General features: G+C 44.1%; 1 protein-coding gene and 1 non-coding gene across 2 annotated transcripts; both read right to left on the bottom strand.

Moving 5' to 3' along the window:
- Positions 1-5493: 5493 nt before the first annotated feature.
- LOC116275986 lies at positions 5494-5598 on the bottom strand. The gene has a single exon (XR_004185452.1). It is a non-coding gene; the product is annotated as a U6 spliceosomal RNA (small nuclear RNA).
- Positions 5599-6515: 917 nt separating this feature from the next.
- On the bottom strand, positions 6516-17805 carry LOC101024220 (cation channel sperm-associated protein 2-like). The gene is made up of 6 exons (XM_031668770.1): positions 17661-17805; positions 15726-15899; positions 15482-15550; positions 8157-8329; positions 7481-7636; positions 6516-6807 (listed from the first exon to the last, which is right to left on the bottom strand). The coding sequence occupies exons 3-6, from the start codon at positions 15492-15494 to the stop codon at positions 6730-6732; spliced, it is 420 nt and encodes a 139-aa protein (XP_031524630.1). The 5' UTR covers positions 15495-15550; positions 15726-15899; positions 17661-17805; the 3' UTR covers positions 6516-6729.
- Positions 17806-17878: the final 73 nt, after the last annotated feature.

Raw genomic sequence — 17878 nt, 5'->3', positions numbered from 1 at the left:
CCAAAGTGCTGGGATCACAGGCGTGAGCCACCACTCGGCCTAGAAACTTATACTTTTTAATTTTAATGAACAGACATTGTTCTATCTGAATGTTTATATTTTCAATTCTCTATTTCCAACAGTTCCCTTTATTATCTTTTGCTGGGCTCAAGGATATTGAAGCCATCCATTGGTTTACTTGTCTTCCAAGTTCATCAGTGCCTGCACTGCAAAGGAAACAGATTGTCAGGCTGGAGAACTAAGAATATTCTACATATATAAATGTTTGGTGAAGACATTGCTTTTCTGGGTTCTAGGTTCCCACAAAAGTCTTTTACTAATTTTTAAATTAACCCTTATGATTCTGTGTACTGTTTGCCATAGACAAGTTTATCAGGATTAAAGAAACCACCTTGCTGCATTTTCCTCCTTTTCACCCTGTCCTCCCTAGAGAATAAGTGGGAAGGCAGGGCTAAGAATGACTAGCAGGAACAGGATTAAATTTAGGCAACATTTTGAAGTAAGCAAAGCCTGTCTTTCACATCTTGCCCTAAATTCCGTGTTCCAATGTTATAAATTCCTCATTGCCCACCTGTGCCCACCACACACAAACACAGTCCTCCTCTCTAATTTTTTTTTTTTTTTTTTTGAGACGGAGTCTCGCTCTGTCACCCAGGCTGGAGTGCAGTGGCGCGATCTCGGCTCACTGCAAGCTCCACCTCCCGGGTTCACGCCATTCTCCCGCCTCAGCCTCCGAGTAGCTGGGACTACAGGCACCCGCCACCACGCCCAGCTAGTTTTTTTTTTTTGTATTTTTAGTAGAGACGGGGTTTCACCATGTTAGCCAGGATGGTCTCGATCTCCTGACCTCGTGATCCACCCGCCTCGGCCTCCCAAAGTGCTGGGATTACAGGCTTGAGCCACCGCGCCCGGCCTAATTTCTTATTTTCACACTGAGTTGATTTCAACTAAGTATGACGGGAAAAACCCAGATAACACATATTAAATTATAAAAATCCGCCCCTAACTCTTCTGTTTTAGCTTTGTTTTGAGATGGAGTGTTGTTCTGTTGCCAGGCTGGAGTTCAGTGGCGTGATCTCCGCTCACTGCAACCTCTGCCTCCCAGGTTCAATCAATTCTCCTGCCTCAGCCTCCGGAGTAGCTGGAACTACAGGCATGCGCCACAACGCCTGGCTGATTTTTTGTATCTTAGTAGAGATGGGGTCTCACCATGTTGGCCAGGATGATCTTGATCTCCTGACCTCGTGATCTTTCTGCCTCCCAAAGCAGCTGGGATTACAGGAGTGAGCCACCATGCCTGGGCATTTTTTTTTTAACTTTTAGAGGGAAATTTTATTAATTCAAATTAGTCATAGAGTCATGAAATTTAGGAAAATAACTAAGCAGTTCTCAAAGCTATATCAGACTTCTACTATTTAAACTCACGTGATTTGTCTTTATAGGATGGGCTGATACTAGAAGGGGTGATACAAACAGATGTTTAAATCTATAAACTCTTTAGGAGTAGGGAGCAGGAGCACTTGTGGGCTCTCCCAGCCCAGCTGTCTGATCTCTATAAAGGCTCTGGGATTTTGTTTTAGGCCTCACACCTTCTAAGTCTGAAATGTAATCTCAGAGAGAACAAACGCAGAAACCGTGGCTGTCAAATCAAGCTAAAAGAGCCTTACCTTGTCCTGGCCCTGCAAATAACTGGGATTAGACTTTCTCTCTTGGGAAATAAGCTCACCTCACAGATTTCAGGCATCCCAGGCAGAAGTAGAGTTTCTAGGTTCTCTGAAGTAGGGGAAAGTGGGACACATGCCCAGGAATGTGATACATACCAAACCAAAGAATTTGGCTCTATTTTAGTGCAGGCAGAAATTCTAGGCCGAGATGCCAGGACAGTGACACCCCTCCTCCTCCTCCACAGCCATATATATATCTCCCATGGTCCCCATGATCACCTTAACTCCGGCATACCTGCAAACTTTCTTTGTGAACTTCCTTAATGCCTCCCTCTCTAGGGTTGGTACTGGAAGATTTCTAGCACACCTTAAAATGTCACAGGAGTGGCATGAGTTCCTCTCACAAACACGGTCATCCCCTGATCCATTCCAAGAGCCCAGGCATGAGTCTCCTCAGTCCAAATGACCTGTCGGTGAAATACCGCTTCAGAAAGCGGTTTCCAGGTGCTGGGTGGCATTGCAGCAAACCGGCGGTGGCGGTGGGTGGGAAGCATAATATGGTGTTTTTGGCGATAAAGGCATCAGCAAATCACTTTATGAGCAAAGAGGTTTCACACTTACCCCGCGCCGGAATATTGAGTGACAGGTGGAAATTAAGACGAAAAGAAATTAAGACCAGAAAACTGGCGAGTTCCGGTTAATCTGACACCCGGCAAGCTGAGTCTGAATCCAAACGGAAAACTCATTGATTATAGTTCTGGCTCACCACAGATCCAGGAGCGCAACCTGGATCTCGGAAGATGAAGAATAGGCAAAGAGTACGTGGAAGAGACAGGAGGATAAAGACTGTAGTATTCCTCTTTTACTGGTCTCTTCTGGTTTTGATGCAGACGTTCTTTTAAATCCTCTGAGTGTGTTCATATAACTCAGGACTCTACTTCCAGATTGACTCTGGTAAGTCCAAACTTTCCCTTGCTGAATGCGCCTCTTGAACTGGAAAGGTGTGTTCTTATATCGCAACATTTACAAGACATGACTAGTCTGCCTGCTGATTCTGACCGGCCCCTGGGCTGCTCCCAAAGCTGGCATAAGTATAAATGAGGTTTTCAAACTAATTCCCAAATCCTGTCCCGAAAATTCCTAAACTCAAATCATTCGTATCATCCTTAACTCTTCTCTTCCCCACCATCCAGTCCATCGCAAGAAATCCTGGGTTGACTCTACCTCTCAGCCACAACCTTTTCACAACCCACTGCTACCACTCTGGCCTAAGCTGTCATTTCTTTGCCTAGGCAGCATTCCCAACTGATCTCTGCTCCTTCCCTTTGTTCTTCTTTTCTCACCAACACAGTAACCACAGAGTAACTTTAAAATGTAAGTCACCTCATGTCACCTTCTCTGTTCTGCTTCTCCATTCTCACAGTGTCCCTACAATGGCAATTCCCAACCCTAAAGCAGGCAGGATCTGTCACCATTATCTCTCTGACTTCATTCTGTGCACACTCTTCCCCCTGCTCACTCTACCATTCACAATGGCCTCCCTGCTGCTCTCAAACACACCACATGCTTCCAGCTTAGGACCTTGCACTCAGCTGTTTCTGCCCTGCCTATTAACACTCTCTTTCTTATAGATACCCATGGTGATCCCCTTTACCTCCTTCTAAGTCTTTGCCTGTTACCTTTTCACTGAGGTCACTCCTGACTACTCCTGTTTAAAACTATAAATCACATCTGTGGCTGGGCAGATGGGCCTACCAAATCTGTCACACTTTGGGAGGCCGAGGCTGGATGGATGCCTGAGTCAGAGTTTAAGACCAGCCTGAGCAACATAAAACCATCTCTAATATTAAAATACAAAAAAAAAAAAAACATGTACTTAGTCTGGCATGGTGGTGCACCTAGAAACCTAGCTTATTGAAAAATATATGCAGAAGAACGCTATACCCTAGGAAGGTTGAAGGTTGTGACCTGTTTCTCAAGATCTGCAAGCATCAGACCTCAGCCTAGCGACAGAGCAAGACTCTGTCTCAAAACAAAACAAACAAAAACACTACAACACATCTGCAATCCCACTTTCTACTCCCAATCTCCCTTAACCTATTCTACTTTTAATTTTCCCTTAATGCTTATCATATTTTAACATATTAATCTATTTAATATGTTCACTGCTTATTATCTCTTTGCCACTACTAATATGTAAGTTCCATGAAACAGGCATTATTGTCTATTTTGTTCATTGATACATCCCAAGCACCTACTAAGTATTCAATAATTATTTGTTCTTTATAGTTTTTTGTTTGTTTTTTTGAGACAGGGTCTTGCTCTGTCACCCAGGCTGCAGAGCAGTGGCACAATCACGGCTCATCACAGCCTCAGCCTCCCAGGCTCAAGCAATCCTCCCACCTCAGCCTCCTAAGTAGCTGGGACCACAAGAGCACACCACCACATCCAGCTGATTTTTGTTTGCAGAGGCAGAATTTTGCCACATTGCCTAGGTTAGTCTTGAACTCCTGAGCTCAAGTGATCTACCCACCTCAGTTTTCCAAAATGCTGGTATTACAGGCATGAGCCACTGCGCCCAGCCTATTTATTTATTTTGAGACGGAGTCTCGCTCTGTTGTCCAGGCTGGAGTGCAGTGGCGTGATCTCAGCTCACTGCAACCTCTACTTGCTGGGTTCAAGAAATTCTCCTGTCTCAGTCCCCCAAGTAGCTGGAATTACAGGCAAGCACCACCATGCCCAGCTAATTTGTGTAGTTTTAGTAGAGATGGAGTTTTGTTATGTTGGCCAGGCTGGTCTTGAACTCCTGACCTAAGGTGATCTGCCAGTCTCAGCCTCCCAAAATGCTAGGATTATAGGCGTGAGCCACCACACCCAGCCTAAATTCTCCTTTATCATGAATAAGCTATGACTACCTCTCACTATTCCATTAGTCCTGGGGTATAACAAATACTCAATAAATAGGTATTGACTGAATTTTCAAAGATGAATGAATCACCAACTAGATAGTTTTTCCTTTTTTTTTTTTTTTTTTTTAAGACAGAGTCTTACTTTATCATCCAGGCTAGAGTGGCGCAATCTCAGCTCACTTCAACCTCTGACCCCCAGGCTCAAGTGATTCTCTCGCCTCAGCCTCCCAAGTAGTCAGGATTACAGGCATGCGCCACCATGCCCAGCTAATTTTCGTATTTTTAGCAGAGACAGGGTTTCACCACGTTGGCCAGGCTGGTCTTGAACTCCTGACCTCAAGTGATCTGTCTGCCTGCCTCGGCCTCCCAAAGTGCTGGGATTACAGGTATGAGCCACCATGCCTGGCCGTTTTTTCTAATTTTATTCTCCACTGCTCTATGGACTCCACTTAATAGAAGATCACTCGCAAATTTAGCAAAATTTAGCAAAATTAGCAAATTTAGCAAAATAGAAGATAATTCACAAAATTATTCCTATTAGTTTGCTGGTATGAAATGATATGCAGGTAAATGGGCATGTTACATAAATATATGTGATCCTAAATAACGAAATATACAGATTATAAAATTAATAATAGTTAAAAATTGCTAAAAAAGTAAAACGTTTCCGGGAAGGTACCTAAATTTTACTTCCTTTCCTTCTAGTCCCCCATACACAATTTATTGAAAACATCAGAGCTTGTATAGGATAAATTCTAGGATTTTCCTAACTCAATACTCTTACAAAACTATCTGTTAGAGTCTAACAGAGTCCTGACAGTTGACAAGATTGAATTCTAATTCATAAACAGGATTATCTACTCTAAATTCAAGTTGATTCTCTTCTAGAAAACAGATTAGTCGGGTTTTGCTAATATTTAAAAAATATGTAACATTTCATAAATTTGTGTGTCATCCTTGCACAAGGGCCATGCTAATATTCTCTATATCGTTCCAATTTTAGTACATGCGCTGCCAAAGTGAGCATTGATTAGTGTTTTCTAGACAGAGACCAGCAATAGGCACGTGCACGTGTAATACGTAGAGATTGGGATAAAACCAGCAATCATATTTGGGAATCACAGTAACATTCATTGATCACTTATAATGTGTTACATACTGTGCTAAGGGCTTAAATGCATTACCACATTTATCCCCACACTCTTATGAAATAGCACTGCTATTATTCTCCCCCACCGCCTTTTCTTTTTTTTTTGAAACAGAATTTCACTCTTTGTAGCCCAGGATGGAGTGCATTGGCTCAATCTCGGCTCAATGCAACCTCCGCCTCCCATATTCAAGCAATTCTCCTGTCTCAGCCTCCCGAATAGCTGAGATTACAGGTGCCCACCACCACGCCTGGCTAATTTTTGTATTTTTAGTAGAGACAGGGTTTCACCATGCTGGTCAGGCTGATCTTGAGCTCCTGACCTCAGGTGATCCACCCGCCTTGGCTTCTCAAAGTGCTGGGATTACAGGCGTGAGACACCATGCCTGGCCCCCATTTTTCAAAAGAGGTAACTGAGTCACAGAAACCAAGCTTAACCACTGGAGTGTACTGCTATTTAAAGATGCCTGGCCGGGCGCAGTGGCTCAAGCCTGTAATCCCAGCACTTTGGGAGGCCGAGACGGGCGGATCACGAGGTCAGGAGATCAAGACCATCCTGGCTAACACGGTGAAACCCCGTCTCTACTAAAAAATACAAAAAAAAAAACTAGCCGGGCAAGGTGGTGGGCGCCTGTAGTCCCAGCTACTCAGGAGGCTGAGGCAGGAGAATAGCATGAACCCGGGAGGCAGAGCTTGCAGTGAGCCAGGATCCGGCCACTGCACTCCAGCCTGGGGCAACAGAGCGAGACTCCGTCTCAAAAACAAAACAAAACAAAACAAAAACAAAAAAGATGCCTGATGACAGTGTGGTTTGAATTTGCAAAACCCAGAATAAACATGGAACTAGCTGCCCTACTCTCAAGATCAGAGCTAAAACCACTCACTATTCTTTTGCTTTCTCTTTCCCTCTCCCTATTGTGTTCTATTTCAGTTTCTTGGAATAGACTGTACTTTTTATATTACTATACTTTGGACAAGCTTACTGGTCTCTTAGCCAAATTTTTTCCCCTCACCCAGCTGTTCGCCAGCTCTGCTTACAAGAAGAACACATGGTACTCCAGGTCCTGACGAGGTGAAGGGGTATACTCTGGGAAGAGGTAGACACCAGTCACAACAAAAATGTAGACGAAGATAAGCAGCAACATCAAGAGGAAGGTCATGCTCTAGAGGCCATAACCTCAAGTCAGACGTGGGCCAAACTAGGCTAATCACCAACAGCCCAGTCAAGGCCACCTGGCAATCCCCCACCAAACCCTCCCTTGCACTCCTGAACCCAGTCATCTCTGAACCATGGCACCTGTCCCCAGCCCCTTCTCATCCAGTAACATATCACAGGATGTTTCATTGCCTTCTTTGACCCACCAAGATTTGTTTCATATTCTTTTTTTTTTTTAGACGGAGTCTCACTCTGTCGCCTAGGCTAGAGTGGAGTGGTGCAGTCTCCACTCACTGCAACCTCTGCCTCCCAGGGTCAAGCAATTCTCCTGCCTCAGCCTCCTGAGTAGCTGGGATTACAGGCACACAGCACCACACCTGGCTAATTTTTTTTTTTTTTTGTATTTTTAGTAGAGACCAGGTTTCACCACTTTGGTCAGGCTGGTCTTGAACTCCTGACCTCATGATCTGTCCCCCTCGGCCTCCCAAAATGCTGGGATTACAGGCGTGAGCCACTGTGCCTGGCCGATTTGTTTCATATTCTGTGTTAAGTCCTCATATTTATCTACCTTGCCCCCTGCTTTAGCTTGCAACAGTCAAATCACCTTGAGGGCCCTGACCAGGACCAAAATAATAACTCGAATTTGACGGAATTGTGCAAGGAGTTTGAGAGACCTCAGCACCCGGCAGATCCTCAGAAGCTGAAGCCACACCAATTGGCCTGTTACCCCTACCAATACCACAACCTCGGGAAGCAGGGACTGTGGAAAACACACAGATTATGAGTAAAATACACCCCAAGGCACGCAGGCACAGTTGCACCTTCTTCATCTCATCCTCTTCATTGTTCCCTGGGCATTATCCCTTGAACAGCATTCTCTGAGAATTGTCTCCTATTCAGCCTTTTTATACTAAGTTGCTTAAACACTGTACTTCAACTTGTTCAGATATAAAAAGGGGGATAAATTCATGGTTATTTAATTGGGTTGTCGTGGAGCATAAATGAGGTAATGTAAGGAAAACACTTAAAATAGTGCCTGGCACTTAATAAGTGCTCAGTAACAGGCAGATGTTCTTGTTGGCGTTGACGTTGTGATCTACCTTGCTCCCAATACCAACAACTCCTGCAATGACTGATGTTTAGTTTTAGGTAAAAAAAATCAAAAGAAGGAAGTAAATTTTTGTTTCTTCCTATTACTATGTTAACTTTTCTTGTCCTTTTGATTCACCTAGGCACATTCTTCATCCCACTAAAGGAACCCTCAGGATCTCTATCCTTACCAACATGGTAACAACAAAGTCAAAGACATTCCAGCCACTCTTCCAGAAAAGGGAAAAGTTGGATAGCCACTTAAGAAGGATCTCCAGGAAGAAAATAAACAAGATAAACAAAGTTGCCACCTCCAAGGTCAGCTTCAATGGCCATAGTTTGGTATTTGTGGATTCCAGCAATTCTGTGAGGATAGAGCAAAGGAGGAATAAAAGTTAAGGAAGCTGGAAACCGAATGATGGAGAATGATCACACTTAATAAACCACAGTTTTGCCCACTACTGTTCCATTTTTCTTTGAGTTTCTCTTCTTAACATTGTTGCTTCAACCTGTGAAATACAGGGAAGGACAGAATTGACCATAAAATATAGCCACAACTAATCTGTTGATATAATTATGTCTCCCCAGCTACAAGTCACTTCCTATCCACTGTGGGGGTCACACAGCCACTAAGAGAATACTCTCTTTAATTACCCCTACCTCCAACCCCCCACCCCCATCTACTGCACTGTTATCTCAGTTCCAAAGTTCACAAGAAAACAATGGGTCTTGAGAACAGAATGAAAATACAGGGCCATGAGATCTGAAGTACTTTATAACGAATGTAGAAACAAGCCAGAATCATTGGGGAATATCGAATTATAACAATAAATCACCTGGTTCTGTTAGCTTCCTTTGAAAACTTTTCCTTTCTTCCCTGTCTAAAATTGGTTTGTTCTGCAAAGCAAATTGAATGCATACTTCCTCTCTAGAACCCTATTATTTACTAATTGCTATTCCTTAATTCATTGCCTTTGTCTTTCAACCTCCTTCATCTCTTTTATATAATTAATGGATGTATGCCATGTTCTAGGAAAAAAAAAACACTGATATTAAAATAGGCTTAAGAGCTAAATAAAAATCAACATTGTGGTGCTCTGGCTTTAAAGTCATCCTGATGCTGAACTGGATCCAGACAAAAAGAACAGAGTCATACTTCAATCATCCCTAGAATTTTACAGAGGTTGGCCCCTTCTAAAAACCAATGGAGTTATGTTATACTTATTCCTATGCTTGTTTTGAGACAGAGTCTCACTCTGTCACCCAGGCTGGAGGAGTGCAGTGGCATAATTACGGTTCATTGAAGCCTCGATCTTCCGGGCTCAAAGGCCTCTGGGTAACTGGAACCACAGACACATGTCACCATGCCTAGCTAATTTTTTCTTTACATTACTTGTAGAGATGGGGTCTCCCTATGCTGCCCAGGTTAGCCTCAAACTCCTGGGCTCCAGTGATCCTCCCACCTTGGTCTCTCAAAGTGCTGGAGTTGTAGGCATGAACCACTGCACCCAGCACCTATGCTTATTTAGGCTCTGTGATTCTTCCATAAATTTTCCTTTCTCCCACGTTTCTCTAAGATGGACAATTTTTCACATTTTAACATATATGAAATTAGAATGCTTTTTTTTTTTTTTTTTTTTTTTTTTTGAGATGGAGTCTCACTCTGTTGCCAGGCTGGAGTGCAGTGGCGCAATCTCAGCTCACTGCAACCTCCGCCTCCCAGTTCAAGCGATTCTCCTGCCTCAGCCTCCCGAGTAGCTGGGACTACAGGCATGCGCCACCATGCGCAGCTAATTTTTGTATTTTTGGTAGAGACGGGGTTTCACCACGTTGGCCAGGATGGTCTCCATCTCTGCACTTCGTGATCTGCCCGCCTGGGCCTCCCAAAGTAAGGATGCATTTTACAACCAGCGATGTGTCCCAGTTTAATTGGGCATGATTTTTATTTCTTAGTGGTAAATAGTGAATTTCACCATTGATGACAGCTTAGATTCAATAATATACAAAATTTTTTCACTTAATAACTTCTAGCTCTCAGGAACATGGGATTATATAATTAGAAAGAGCTGAGAACCACATTTGTGGCTGGAAAATAGAATGCTATCATTTTTATTCAGTTTTTGCCCTTGCAAAACAGGAACCCAAAGAAAGAAATGAAGTAAAATAAGGCTCTTGTGAAGCAGAAGATAGTTTTAAGTACCTTAAAATAGTTTAAGTAGGGAAGTCCAAATTACAGAGGCAGTAGCACTTTTACTCTCTGGAAAAAGGAATACTTTCATAGAAGCTAAACGAACCCAAGGAAGGTCAGAGGAACGAATAGCAGAAATTGCCTCAGCAGCACAGAATATGCAAAAGTGACTGCCTCCACTCTACATCAAGTAATGTGTCCTCTCTGAAGATGAAAAACAACTTTCTAAAATTCTTGGAATTTTTCAGGCTGCTATAGCAAGGCAAAGGAGTCTTAATGGAAATAGAGACCAGGAGCCCAGTGAAGTCTACCCAGGAATCTTAGCCAGTGTAGTGAAGCAGCAGTGAACATCTATGCTTGAATATTCTTCTCAGGGTGACAGAGAGTAGCCATTGGATCAAGCAAGTCAGGCAAATATATAATTCTGCTTTACAGGGTAAAGTTCACCATGAACAGTCATCTATTTCTACTCCCTACTCTAGAAAAACAACAGTAGGTCACCTCACAGAATACCAGGTAAATTCACATTGGTATCAAGGAGTCCAATATTATAGGTGAGAATAGTACACTGTAACAAAAAACTGATATGTAGATTTTGACATTTACACAGTTTTAATATTTTTAGTAATGTTTTGGCCAGTTATATCTATCATGAAGCAAGGAACACTGATGTTGAAACATAATTTCTTTTTTTCTTTTGAAATGGATTCTCACTCACTCTGTTGCCCAGCTGTTATCTCGGCTCACTACAGACTCCGCCTCCTGGATTCAAGCGATTCTCCTGCCTCAGCCTCCTGAGAAACTGGGACCATAGGTGCACATCATGATACCCACTGATTCTTGTATTTTTAGTAGAGATGGGGTTTCACCATGTTGGCCAGGTTGGTCTTGAACTCCCGACCTCAAGTGATCCGCAGGACTAGGCCTCCCAAATTGTTGGGATTACAGGCGTGAGCCACACGCCCAGCCAGAAATACAATTTCACAGAGAGCATTAAAAATGATAATTCTGGCCCGGCGTGGTGGCTTATGCCTATAATCCCAGTACTTTGGGAGGCCGAGGCAGGCAGATCACGAAGTCTCTACTAAAAATATAAAAACTTAGCAAGGCATGGTGGCAGGCGCCTGTAGTCCCAGCTACTCGGGAGGCTGTGGCAGGAGAATGGCGTGAACCCGGGGGTGGTGGAGCTTGCAGTGAGCGGAGATTGCACCACCGTACTCCAGCCTGGGAGAGAGAGCAAGACTCCGTCTCAAAAAAACAAACAGAAATACAAAAAAAGAATGATAATTCTGCAAGTTTAATCTCAAGATGATCCTCATCAGATTCTATATATTCCATTCATTTGACCAAAAACTTTATATAGCACATCAAGCCATCTCTAGGACTTTAAAAGTCAATGTTAAAAATGGTCACCTTCAGGAATATGCCCACCTTTGGGAAAAAATTGTAATGATATTATACTTAGGTTTTATTTTATTTTTGAGACAGGGTCTTGCTCTGTCAACCTGGCTGTAGTGCACTGGTGAGATCATAGCTCACCGCAGCCTCAATCTCCTGGGCTCAAGTGATCCTTCCACCTCAGCCTCCCAATACACTCAGTTTTTAATTTTAAGCAAGGATTGTCTACACTTGCGATGTGTTATTTTCTGACAAAGGCTTGCAAATGAGTCAAATCTTTTTTTCTTTCTCATTATTTAGAAACAAAATATGAGATTTTAAAAATACGCCAATTGATGCTTAAAGTACAAAACAGAATTACCAATATCCAGCTGTGGAAGTAGATTTTTTAAAGCCCTAACAGTTTAGATCACTTTAAGATCTGGAAAAAAAAATTCTAAGCCTAAAAAAAGTCTTAATGTTTATCAAATGAATTAGTCTGTTCAAAGAAATCTGTTAATCACAAATCATTTCCCTTTGCAAAATCCCTCCTCCCTCTCTACCACAAGAATAAGCTTAATAAGATAAAATTTCCATGAGCTTGACAGGTAATTTCCAGTCTGGCAATCTACTTATCCTCTGGCACTGTGATCATGTTGCATATTCAGTTAACAGTTTTACCAAATAGAATGGTTAGTGCTATTCTATTTTGATTTGTCTATTAGATCTAGGGCAGGGGTCCCAAGCCCCAGGCTACTGACTGGTACCAGTCCATGGTCTGTTAGGAACTCGGCCATGCAGCAGGAAGTGAGTGGTGGGTGAGTGAGCATTACTGCCTGAGCTCCATCTCCTGTCAGATCAGTTGCGGCATTTAATTCTCACAGGAGTGCAAGCCCTATTGTGAACTGCATGTGCGTGACCCTTAGAAGAATCTAATGCCTGATGATCTGAGGGGGAACAGCTTCATCCTGAAATCATCCCTCCTACCCCATCCATGGAAAAACTGTCTTCCAAGAAACCAGTCCCTGATGCCAAAAAGGCTGGGGACCACTGATCTAGGGAATCCTGTATATTTACTATTATTTACTTCATTCCAAGGTTTAGGACTATAATCCTAGCCATACAAGGCAAATACATGGCAGCAATCATACAATAAAAGGCAATTATAAGTGACTTAGTTCAGAATCTTCAACATTATGAGGAAGAAATAAAACACCTCAAAGTATATAGTATACTGTACTGGGTCAGTGACATCAATTGTTGTTGTATATTTAAATATCTTGGACCTCACTACACTAAAGGACTATCTTATTTTTTTTGAGACAGGGTATCACTTTGTCACCTAGGCTGGAGTTCAGTTGCACGATGGCTCACTGCAACCTCCGCCTCCCAGGCTCAAGCGATCCTCCCACCTCAGCCTGCTGAGTAGCTGGGACTATAGGCATGTGTCACCATGCCTAGCTAATTTTTGTATTTTTTGTAGAGATGAGGTTTCTCCACATTAGCCAGGCTGGTCTCAAACTCCTGAGCTCAAGCGATCCTCCTGCCTCAGCCTCCCAAAGTGCTGGGATTACAGGCATGAACCACCATGCCTGGGCCCCAGAGATAAACTTGTAGGGGATTTGGACCTAGAGGCAGAGTTCTGAACTGGCTACAGGCACTGGACATTTCTGTTGAGGAAAATATCTATGTGACATAAACAGCCAAGAGCTTCGTAACTATGCCCTTCTCTTAAATATTCCCCCTAGGCTGGACGTGGTGACTCATGCCTGTAATCCCAGCACTTTGGGAGGCTGAGGCATGAGGATCTTTTGAGCCCAGGAGATCATGACCAGCCCATGCAACATAGTGAGATCCTGTCTCTACAAAAAAAAAAAAAAAAAAATCAACATAATTAGCCTGGTGTAGTGGCACGCACCTGTACTCCAAGCTACTCAGAAGGCTGAGGTGGAAGGATCAATTGAGCCCTGAGGGGCGAGGCTGCAAGGAGCCATGATCACACCACTGCACTCCAACCTAAGCAACAAAATGAGACTCTGCCTCTAAAAAATAAAGTGGGAGACTTCCCCACAAGAGTGAAAATGATACAAATGAGTAGTTCTACTGTCCTTTCATCATTTCTGAGCAGTTTGAGATTATCAACAAATGAGCTCACTGATTTTGCAGACATCCTTATGTTTTGAATAATTTTCATATAATTTATTATTGGTTTAAGAATCATTTCCTTTTAAGTAATTTTTTTTGGCTCAGCTAATATCTTAGTAGTACCTATCTTTTCATACTTTGTGAGCTTTCTTATTTGTACTTAAATAATCTTCTAAATATACTTGTAAAAATGTAAATGTTAGGCCGGGTGCGGTGGCTCACGTCTGTAATCCCAGCACTCTGGGAGGCCGAGGCGGACGGATCACGAGGTCAGAAGATTGAGACCATGCTAACTAACACAGTGAAACCCCGTCTCTGGCCGGGCGCGGTGGCTCAAGCCTGTAATCCCAGCACTTTGGGAGGCCGAGACGGCGGATCACGAGGTCAGGAAATCGAGACCATCCTGGCTAACATGGTGAAACCCCATCTCTACTAAAAAATACAAAAAAAACTAGCCGGGCGAGGTGGGGGGCCCTGTAGTTCCAGCTACTCGGGAGGCTGAGGCAGGAGAATGGCGTAAACCCGGGAGGCGGAGCTTGCAGTGAGTTGAGATCTGGCCACTGTACCCCAGCCTGGGCGACAGAGCCAGACTCCGTCTCAGAAAAAAAGAAAAAAAAAAAAGAAACCCCGTCTGTACTAAAAAATACAAAAAATTAGCTGGGTGTGGTGGCAGGTGCCTGTAGTCCCAGCTACTAGGGAGGCTGAGGCAGAAGAATGGCATGAACCCAGGAGGCGGACCTTGCAGTGAGCTGAGATCACGCCACTGCACTCCAGCCTGGGCAACAGAGCAAGACTCCGTCTCAAAAAAAAAAAAAAGAAATGTAAATGTTAGATCGTTCACCGATAGGCACCAGTATCTTTAACAGAAAACATTAATTCAAACAAATGTCAGGCTAAACTCACAGCAGAAATAAAAGTGGTCTTCCTAAGTTCAATTCCTTGTGGATTTGTTACATTGCTACATATTACAGCTAGTTTTATGTGTCTAGATGCTCCGTATCTAGTATACTCTTGAAAGCTCTCCAAATATTAATATTTCTTTTTTTTTTTTTTTGAGATGGGGTGCAGTGGCGTGATTTCAGCTCACTGCAACCTCCGCCTCCCAGGATCAAGTGTTCTCCTGCCTCAGCCTCCTGAGTAGCTGGGATTACAGTTGCCTGCCACCACACCCAGCTAATTTTTTGAATTTTTAGTAGAGATGGGGTTTCGCCATGTTGACCAGGCTGGTCTTGAACTCCTGACCTCAAGTTACCCAACCACCTCGTCCTCACAAAGTGCTGAGATTACAGGTGTGAGCTACCGTGCCCAGCCAATATTTCTACATTTTAGCAGTTGTATAAATCCTACTCTAGGAGGCTTTTAATATAATTGTCCTTAATATAAATGTCACAATTCAAATGACATTCAAAAATGTAAAATGATCAATTTAGAAAAAAAAATTATTCCTACCCACTTCCTTTTCCTTTTTTTTTTTTTTTTCTTGAGACAGAGTTGTACTCTGTCGCCCAGGCTGGAATGCAGTGGCATTATCTCCGCTCACTGAAACCTCCGCCTCCTGGGGTGAAGGGATTATCCTGACTCAGACAAGTCTTGAGTAGGTGGGACTACAGGCCATGCCACCACGCCCGGCTAATTTTTTGTAAATTTTTAGTAGAGACAGGGTTTCACCATGTTGCCCAGGCTGGTCTTGAACTCCTGAGCTCCAGCAATCTGCCCGCCTCCGCCTCCCAAAGTGCTAGCTAGGATTACACGTGTGAGCTGTCGTGCCTCGCCTCACTTCCTCTTTCATACAATGTCAGTTCTCACCTATTTCAACCATCAATACGATCGTATTCAAAAAGATCAGGAAGATGATGAAGTTTTTGAAGAGAGGACCTGTTGTCTCTTAAGGAAACGTATAGAGTGGAGTTCTTTCTGATTTATGCAGCTGAAATAATAAGGGTAATAACATAAGCGGTGAGAATGAGAAAATGGAGTTTGGGGAGCAAAAAATAAGTCATTAGGCAGATCATCAACAGCCAGGACAAAAATGAGTGATGTGAAAGGATACACTCAAGGACCCATTCGGCCCACAAAGAAAGAGCTGGCCTCTGACTGCAGCGCACATGAAGCCTGCTCAACAGCCTCTGGGCATGTGAAATCCGTCCTATACATTGAGGCTTTATAGAGAAGTGCACTAGCTGGTGTTGACCTCCCAACGTAAGTTTCTTCTGGCAGGAAGGATCTACAACAAAAATTAAAAAGGGATAGTGGATAAAGACAAAGAAAATAGAGCAGGTAGGGTTGGGGGCAGGGATATTGGTCAGATAACGGGTCCCCCTAATGCCTTACTGCTGGTCCTTCTCTTCTCACAGCAACTAAGAATTCTGTTTGGAGTGAGAGAAAATGTACTGCTTATGATCAACACTGTCCATGCCCACAAAAGCAACAGGTTCACAAAGTCTTAAGTGTCTTTGACAGAAACTTTTCCGAATCACCCATGGCTAGTGGCTATCCTAGGCCTAAAAGTGAAAGACATGGATTCTATCTCCTCAGTTTTATTTACAAGCCCTTGATTTATCAAGTTTGGTAAACCAGCAACTAAACCGACCTCCCCAGAATTTTCCATTTTTTTTTTTTTCTTTTTTTTTGAGACGGAGTCTAGCTCTGTCGCCTAGGCTGGAATGCAGTGGCCGGATCTCACCCCACTGCAAGCTCCGCCTCCCGGGTCTACGCCATTCTCATGCCTCAGCCTCCCGAGTAGCTGGGACTACAGGCGCCCACCACCTCGCCCGGCTAGTTTTTTGTATTTTTTTTAGTAGAGACGGGGTTTCACCGTGTTAGCCAGGCTGGTCTCGATCTCCTGACCTCGTGATCCGCCCGTCTCGGCCTCCCAAAGTGCTGGGATTACAGGCTTGACCCACCGCGCCCGGCAATTTTCCACTCTTAAATGTAGAGGATGTGCATAGGAGTCTTAAATTTAAATTAGTGAAGAAATAGGCTGTTGACCGAGTAACTCCCTGATAGTGTGCCACGGCACAGCTTGGCTCAAGCCTTGCAAATGCTGGATGAGAAAGTATCGATGAGACGTGAACGAATGGCATCAGCTCGGGGCAGCTGCATCTGCCCTTCTTGGTGGTAAGTGGTCATGTCTGCTAAGAAAATGTAAGCATCAAGTGTCATTTCATTCTTGGAGTTGCACCAAGGATCACAGGTTTTCTGTCCCCTCCACCCCACCCTCTTTGCCCTTAAGATTCCTTAATGTACCCACATTTAGGCACTAGGAGCAGTTGGGAAGAACAAACATTGTACTTAGGGTTTTTTTTTTTTTTTAAATAAAAGGGGCTAAGAGGCGTAAAGACATTGCGCAGTCGATCAAGTGGTCTGGCATCTTCACTTTGTGACGGCATTTCTAATTAAAAGCTTATTAAAAAAAAAAAGTCCGGGCGCGGTGGCTAACGCCTGTAATCCCAGCACTTTGGGAGGACAAGGCGGGCGGATCACGAGGTCAGGAGATCGAGACCATCCTGGTTAACACGGTGAAACCCCGTCTCTACTAAAAATACAAAAAAATAACCTGGCGTGGTGGCGGCCGCCTATAGTCCCAGTTACTCTGAACTACAGGAGGCTGAGGCAGGAGAATGGTGTGAACCCGGGAGGCGGAGCTTGCAGTGAGCCGAGATCGCGCCACTGCACTTCAACCTGGGGTACAGAGCAAGACTCCATCTCAAAAAAAAAAAAAAAAAAAAAAAGGAGCAGCCACAAGGGCAGGGGCCCGGGGCTGGACAAAGAATCTGGGCCCCACCTGGGCCTGAGAGAATCGGGCAATGAGGTGGAGTTCGGGGAAGACTTGGCCTGCCCACGAAAGAGAAACCAAGTGAAAAGAAATTGGACAAAATGCAAAAGCCTGACATTTTGAAAATGGGTCCCGTCCCAGGTGTGTCCACCCCAACACTCCTTCGGGGGCTAGCTCCTTCTCTCCTCCATTATCGCTTCTGGGCCTCACCTCAGCCCAGGTTCTCTTCGCCCACTCAGTCCCGACTTCACGCTTCCGCCTCCAGCTCAGGCGCCCCCTGGGCCCGGCTACCCCTGCGCAGGACGAGCTCAGGACCGGCTCCCAGCCTCACTGCGCCCCATTCCCCGCCCCGCCCGACCCCCAGGTTTCGGCTCACCCCGGGACCCGGCCCTAGCCCCTGACCCCTGCCTAGGACCGGGCCCAGCCAC

The sequence above is a fragment of the Papio anubis genome, chromosome 7 (genome assembly GCF_008728515.1).
Source record: "Papio anubis isolate 15944 chromosome 7, Panubis1.0, whole genome shotgun sequence".
NCBI lineage: Eukaryota > Metazoa > Chordata > Mammalia > Primates > Cercopithecidae > Papio > Papio anubis.
The sequence above is the reverse complement of the archived record's forward strand: the minus strand, read 5'-3'. Positions and strand labels throughout refer to the sequence as shown.

Coding starts and splice junctions, on each gene's coding strand:
- LOC101024220 (XM_031668770.1), bottom strand. Junction 7,637..8,156: donor ACTTTGTTGTTACCATGTTG/GTAAGGATAGAG, acceptor TGTTTTCCACAG/TCCCTGCTTCCCGAGGTTGT. Junction 6,808..7,480: donor TCCTGGTCAGGGCCCTCAAG/GTGATTTGACTG, acceptor ACCTCTTCCCAG/AGTATACCCCTTCACCTCGT.